Source organism: Melospiza melodia, chromosome 6, assembly GCF_035770615.1.
Source record: "Melospiza melodia melodia isolate bMelMel2 chromosome 6, bMelMel2.pri, whole genome shotgun sequence".
Lineage (NCBI taxonomy): Eukaryota > Metazoa > Chordata > Aves > Passeriformes > Passerellidae > Melospiza > Melospiza melodia.
Window position 1 is genome coordinate 53230101 of NC_086199.1, and position 7360 is coordinate 53237460.

Here is a 7360-nt window from a genome sequence, read left to right on the forward strand (position 1 = left end):
AGCTTTGCACTGATTGGCCACTGAGTGAAAACACACCAGAAACCAATGAAACAATCACCTATGGCTAAACAATCTCAAACACATTCCACATGATCTAAAGACAGGAGAAACAAATTAGATAATTATTGTTTTCCTATTTCTCTGAGGGTTCTCATCTTCCTTGGAGAAAATCCTGGGCGAAGGGATTTTTCAGAGAATGTGAATGCCACACATCCCCATACAGCTCCTTGCTCCCTCCTTCACAGTGGCATGGGGGAGGGAATCAGGAAAGGGAAAGAACTCACAGGTTGAGATAAACATGGTTTAATAGGTTAAGGAAAAACTGTGCACAAAAAAAGCAAAATAGGGGATCTATTCCACACTTGCCACCTGCAGGTAGATGTTCAGCCATCTTCAAGAAAGCACGGCTCCATGACACGTAATGGTGACTTGAAATGACAAATACCATCACTCCTGACATCCCCCACTCCTTCTTCCTCCAGCTTTATGTGCTGAGCACGATACCATATGGCCTGGCATATTCCTTGGGTCAGCTGTCCTGCCTGCGTCCCCTCCCAGCTCCTTGTACTCACCCAGACCACTCCCTGGTGGGTGGGGGTGAGATGCAAAAAAAGCCTTGATGCTGTGTAAACACTGCTCAGGATAACACCCCTCTGTTATCAACATTGTCTCAGCTCAAATCCAAAACACTGCCCATAGCAGCTACTAGGAAAAAAAAGTAACTCTACTCCAGCCCAAGGACGCTCAGCTCAGTAGTTTCACAAAGTCTGGTTTCAGTAGCAAAATAAAATTCAGTTGGTCATGTTCTATATTGTCAGGTGCTGAAAATTGCACTAATTTAGGACAGTTTTCACTTTTGTTTTAGATTATAACAGTTATTTCAGAACAGCTTCTTCAGTATTTCCACTGTTCATGTCTTGACAAGCAATCAACAATCAAACCGCCTTTGCAGCTGTTCTCAATTGTAGGTTCTGATGGCCACAAGCAGCTGCATCAGAAAACCTCTTTCCTAAAGAGGTGACAGAACTCTTTTCCTCTCTCCTGAATCACTGCAAACTGCTTCCAGAACCCTGCTACCACCAATGGTAAGGCTACCTCCCAGCTTTGGGATTTCTCAGGAGTCTCAATAAACAGCATCTTTTCTTAAACTCCAAGTTAATTTGGGAATGGGGTGATTCAGAGGGGTATTCCAATTACAAGAGTCTTCTAAAAAAACGGTGCAGTTCAGTGCCTCACTTCGGTTACTTTAAACATGGTATGCCTGCACGTTTCTTCTTTTTTCTTTCCCCTGCATCCTGCATATTTTAGCCTTAAAAAACCCCGGGTAGGAGCCGGTAGCGCACTACAGCAGTGTAGCACTTCCAGTCCTTCCCATACTTGCTGCTACAGCGGTGCTCGTCCCTGATGCAGCGGTGGGTGAGCAGGATGGTCATGTAAATGATGTAGAAGTAAGGCAGCAGGTGCTCAAAGCCACAAGCCAGGCAATAGGCTAGCGAGCCCATCAGGTCTCCTGTGTAGTTGAAATGACGTGCCCAGCCCCAGAATCCCGAGGTCATCAGCTTGCTGTAGTACTTGGTGCCATCCACAGACATGTAGGAGCACTCAATGTACTCTGGCTTCTTCCCCCAGATCCTGCAGTTGCCATTGGTGCGACGGAACAGGTCCTTCTGGTGGTTGGTCATTCTGAAGATGTAATAACCCAGCAAGCCCAACATCAAGACCCCCATGGCATAATCTGTGCGTAGCTGGACGGGATGGTAAACCAAGTACAGACCCTGGGGAGCACAAAAAACAATCAATTTACTTCCAACGGAGGCTCAGCATGCCAGATCAATTCCTTGAAACAAGAAGAGAGAAGTTGCAAGGATGCAAACTGGACAGAAGGAAAAACCCAAGGAACAAAACACAAACAAACCACCACTAACCAGAAGACCCTCAACAAGGAGTAAAAAGAAAGGAGACTGAAACGATTTAGAAAAGTATGCAGACACAATTGTCAATGACAGAAACGAGCAAAAAAGAAGGGCAGGAGAGGAAAAGATGTCAAAGCCATGCAGGGACAGGAAGCCTTCCTAGGGGAGAATTGTTACAAAGAATGTTGCAATAATTTCTCAACAGTGGGACTACACAGAAACATTTCAGGTACAATTCAACTTCTAGAAAGAATGTTTCTGGAAAGTTTCACTCCTGTTAGCCCAAATACACAGTGTACACATTTTTACCTGCAAAGTATAGAGGTAAGGCAACCAAACACAGTCTCCCCAGCCCAAATACCATCCAAAATGGTCATGGCAGATATCAATGGTTTTCAAGTACCAGGCTTCATTCCAAAAGAAGTCCAGAACATAAATACCCTGCAACATAATAATTTCACATTAATAACGGAGCACTGTCACCAGTTACCGTGTTTAACAGCATCAGCTTAATGCCTGTTCTGCCTTGTGATATGATCTCAAACTTGAAGTCCCATTGCTGAATGAGCTTGTTTCAGGCCAGGAAAAATGGCTCAGTTTCATTTCCATGGAAGGAGTTTTTTTCTTACTTTCATACTAGCTTATTTCCCAACTTGTTTCTTAATTTCCTCCTCAGAATTTACCTGGAGGACATTGACAAGGATCATGGAGTTTGTCACTTCACCGTGCAGCTCCTGTTGTTTGGCAGCAAAGGAGAGGTTGATAAGAGTCCAGGCCACAATCCCAGGGCGCCCATTGAAGAACAGCTTGAAATCAAACCACTTCCCTATTCGAGGGTTAAATTCAATCCCCATCATGTAGTCATAAAAGAAGTTGCCAGTGATTTTGCTGTAAAAAAAAAAAAAAATTAAGTTATATACAAATACAGCTAACTGCTACTCTGCCTACACAATTCAGATCAAGAATGTAGTGATAATAAAAATCATAAAACCATGTAATGTTGTGTAAGGTAACACAAACTGGCCCGATCAAAGTATTACCTTAATAGACCTAAATTGTAGAATTTCAGAGGTGCCTGAGTTTACTCTTGGTAACACTTCTGAACAGTCTAACTATTTCTATTTTTAGGATGGGTGTATCTGTGACATTGAGGCTGCCAGATCCATGGTGTGGAGCAAGAAACATAGGGGATGGTGCTAGTGAAGGAATGAATCACTGCCATACACTGGCCTAGTTCTCTGTGCCAGTGAAATATACTCTGTCATACAATTTATGTATCTTATTTCTATTTAACAATTTTAATCTCTGATACCTAGTATTCTCTCACTACTAAAATCCACATACCAGTCTTTTGCATTAGTAGGGAAAAAGTAGCCTTTGATTATTGCAAAGGTGGACACTGCATATCCCAAGATATTGGCACACCACAGGAGAGGAATCCAGTTGTCAAAAATGATGGTAGGTGAGAAGAAGTGGAAGCAATAAGCATTTGCAAACCAAAGCACATGGCTAATGATCCAGGCCTGAAGTCCATTTATTTCATATTTATTCACAACACCTAAAATATGAAGAAAAAATGGAGTGTTAGTGACCCTACATTAATGCAGGTTTTAATTAATATGCACAGAATACACAGAAGCTCAATCAAGTGCTCATTAAATAACCTCTCTCTCCTCATTGCCCAGTTAAATACCTTGAAAGGTATTTAATTTTCTGAAAGTTCCATTAGACTCTGCTGTACCCATCAGGCTTTGTTCTACTGAGTTTTTCTCCTCACAAAACTGAATTTAGACTTTCCCCACAACTGACTAGAATAACAAGCCACCAGTAACAGTTCACATCACACATTTTGTCCAAGTCCCTTGGGTTAAGGGAGCTTGAGCAGGTAAAACTATCTTGTCAAATACCAGCAATAGTCCACTGACAATATTAAGTACCAAAACTATCAACCAGTACTTTTCCATTGCTGGTGTGGTGCCTACCAGATCAAGAGTTTTACTAATTATAAGAGATAGAAATGCTATAACTTATTCTAAAAGATGACCTAGATTGCTTTCTAGTTTTGTTTGAACTGAACATGTGAGGAAGGTGAGAGCATTTATGTCCATGTTTCCTCTGGTTACACATGGGTTATTAAAGACTCTAAGAACAGAAATACTTTAATTTCAGAAGATTACATGGTGTGCATGTATTCCAAGGAAGACCTTACCAGCAGGGGTGACAGCACCTTCTTGTACACCTCCCGCATATCCAGGCAGAAATTTATGGCAGAAATCAGGAATGGACACATACAAAAACACCTAAAAGAGAGAGAATGCCTTCACACTAAGTATAGACAAGACAAAATCCCTCAAAACACTATCCCTCACTTATTAATACCAAATATAACATTTCTCCTAAGTTTCTAGTAAGTATTGGGTAAGACAAAATGGCAATATTTAGCTGTTGTGCTTTTAGGCTAGTAATACATCTAAGCTACTCTACAGCTCTAAAGATGTATTTCATGTAAGGCTGTCATCTTTTTTTGGTGGGGAGGGAGGACAGTTGGTAACTACATTCAGATCCTTGTCCTTTGATTTATTTCTTGTGTTTTAATTTAAAACAAATGGATATTGTTGTTATATATTGTGCTTTTTCTCAAAAACCTCATTAAGGAATATGTCACACAAGGAATATTTTTGTATATTCCCATTATACTTATTTTCCAAGTACATAACACCTTGGAAATTGTGAAACACCAGAGAGTAAATGCCAGTGCAACCTTTGTGTAAAAGGATTCATCCAACACCTGTGGGAGAAAGCAGACACTGCATCCAGATCATAGCTCGGTAATGTACCTGGAAAGTGACCCAAAGGGAATAAATGGCAGCAGCCCTGTAGGTCAGCATGGGAGTCCTGTTCCAAATGTCAGACAGATGCTTATTCCCAGTCAGCAAGTCCAGGAGTGGATCAGTCAGAGAGCACTGGTACTGGTCACAGGACATGATGAAGTAATACACAATCAGCGGTGCAAACATCAGCAGGAAAAGGACGCTTGCCAAGGAAAACCAGTCCACCTCCCTGTAATCCAAAACAGAGCATTTTGTCTCCCCAGGTTTCAGACAGATGAATTACATCAGACAATTTTTTCAGTGCACCTTCTGGACTTAACTGGATGAAAACTGGAAATGTGTGTTCAAGGCACAGACATGTCTGGGGGTCAAACAGCCATAAAAAGCTCAGCAAGGAACATACTTTGCCACAAACTGCTCTAAAACTATGTTAGTTGATCAGAGCAAGAGATTAGACAAAAACTCCCCCCCCAAAACCAGACTTTTACTACAGACTCCATGTTTTTTGATGGCAATCATGGCTTTAACTGGTGGAGTATTCAGTTGGAAGTGATAATGGAATCCCAAGAACATTATGCAAAGCTTGGAAACTTGGAAAAGACAGACCTTGGACAGCCATACGTTGGATTTCCTGTGCCACTGCTGCTGCTCCCAGCTGCAGTACAATGCCCTACTAATACCTGCCCAACTCTTTGACAGCTGGGACATGAGTCAAAAAACTTGCTGCAGCAGGACTTGTCAGCAGGGAAAGCCACAGATGCCAGAATGCCTGTTTTCCAAACCTCAGGAAATATTTATTTCCTTGAAAGAACCAGAAATTTGACCAATTTTTATGACTTGCTTTTCTTTTTTGCAAGGAGTGTGTTTTAACCCAAACCGTCTGGAAAACTCTCTGCCTTAAAAAACCTGAAGAACTTTTCTTCAGCACCTGTTGCTACAGCAAATTACCCATGAGCTTTCTGGAGCAGAGCAACACAAAAAGCTGTTACTAACAGAGGGAAGTTTAAAAGGAATACAGCATCTCTAAGAGTAAGAGTGAAGCAATTGGAAATACAAGGACTACTTGGGGTCATTGGCCTCTCTCACCATGCTCTCCCCCACTGGCCTTGAGATGTTTTAGTATCATTTTGCATGTTTTGGTGTTTTCTTTCTTCAGCAAGTTTTTTCTCCTGATGGGCTGCCATGATGTCCTGTAGGAACGAAAATATGAATCCTATTACTCCAGCTGGTTCTCAATAATTCTTATACCTCTACAAGAGAATCACAAATCAATGTTACTAAAATATATTACATAGACTGCAGACCACACAAAATTTAGGGGTGGAGGACAGGAAGCAAAAAACTTTCACCAATTAATTCCCTATGAACTTACATTCAGAAAAACCTAATCAAAACACTGATATCCAAGTAATCCATTAAACTTCTTACTAACTGGAAATTTCTTTTAAGATGCACAGATAATAAATCACTTACTACTTACATGTAGACATAAAAGGAGAAAAAAATGTTGCACCACATTCTCCTAAACCTTTGTAACTTAACTGCCTTTTTAAATTTGAGAAATTGTTACTGTTGTAACATTATTGGTAAGGGACCCTGTCAATTAGATACAGAGTCCTTGCTCCATATATGTCATTTACACCATAGAAAACAAGACATAATCCCATCTAAGTAAAAAAATCAGTGGGAATGGAGAATTATTTACTTGGCACCACTCAGCTATCTTTGTGGAACATGCACTGTAGCTTGCTTTCATTCTGATCAAACACTTGTTATGCTAAAGATCATCATCCTATAACTGGCACTATGGACTGACCTCCCAGCTCTACGTATCTCATTACGGCGAACCCGATCCACTATCTGATGGATAATTATTCCATTAATCCATTACCCAATTAGTCCATTATCTATGGACTGAGCCCGGCCCTACCCTCTGCATCCACCTTCCCCTGGGCAACCTGTTCCCACGACTGACCACAAAAAAACTCTCTCGCATCAAACCCCAATCTCCACTACCTCGCCTTTAGGCCATTTCCTTCAGTCCTCCTCCCGCAGGTTCTTTTCAGAAGCGATGTGAGGCTCGCCGCTTCCCTTTGCCCACACGGCTGCTCCCTTCCAGGCCGGATCCCAGACATGGTAAGGAAGGAACGCACTCACCTGCGGGGCCGGAGCCGCTCTCTCACCGAGGATCACTGGCAGGAGATCACTGATGAGGGATCACTGATCGGGCACCACCACGTTCACTCCGCTCCCCACGGCCACCCTAGCTCCGCCTCTGTCCCACCTGCGGCCCCTTCAGGAGCAATCGGCCCCTCCGGGCCCCGCCCCCGCCCCACGGCGTCAGCCAATCCCCGGCGCGGCCCGCCCATTCAGCGGCTCCCCATTGGTGGCGCGCGCTCGTCCCATGGGCCGAGGAGCGCGAGGGTCGCGGGCCCCGCCCCCTGCCCAGGGACCTGCGCTCCGCCGGGAGCGAGCGCGGATGAACCCCAGCGCGCCGATAAACCCCGGCGTACCGGATAAACCCTGGCGCGCCGATAAAGGGAGAATGGTGTCCAGGGAAATAGGTTACATCTGCACTTGGGTCACAGCATGGATCCCCTAAGCCAGACTGAGCCG

The 7360-nt window shown here is 43.3% G+C and overlaps 1 protein-coding gene across 1 annotated transcript; it reads right to left on the reverse strand.

Annotated features, from left to right (window-relative positions):
* Positions 1 to 287: 287 nt before the first annotated feature.
* DHCR7 (7-dehydrocholesterol reductase) lies at positions 288 to 5931 on the reverse strand. The gene is made up of 7 exons (XM_063158179.1): positions 5831 to 5931; positions 4751 to 4973; positions 4123 to 4213; positions 3258 to 3471; positions 2597 to 2801; positions 2223 to 2354; positions 288 to 1775 (listed from the first exon to the last, which is right to left on the reverse strand). The coding sequence occupies exons 1-7, from the start codon at positions 5926 to 5928 to the stop codon at positions 1311 to 1313; spliced, it is 1428 nt and encodes a 475-aa protein (XP_063014249.1). The 5' UTR covers positions 5929 to 5931; the 3' UTR covers positions 288 to 1310.
* Positions 5932 to 7360: the final 1429 nt, after the last annotated feature.

Coding starts and splice junctions, on each gene's coding strand:
- DHCR7 (XM_063158179.1), bottom strand. CDS start 5,928: ATGGCAGCCCATCAGGAGAAAAAACTTGCTGAAGAAAGAAAACACCAA. Junction 4,974..5,830: donor GGCCAGTGGGGGAGAGCATG/GTGAGAGAGGCC, acceptor TTTGGATTACAG/GGAGGTGGACTGGTTTTCCT. Junction 3,472..4,122: donor AGGTGCTGTCACCCCTGCTG/GTAAGGTCTTCC, acceptor TTCATATTTTAG/GTGTTGTGAATAAATATGAA.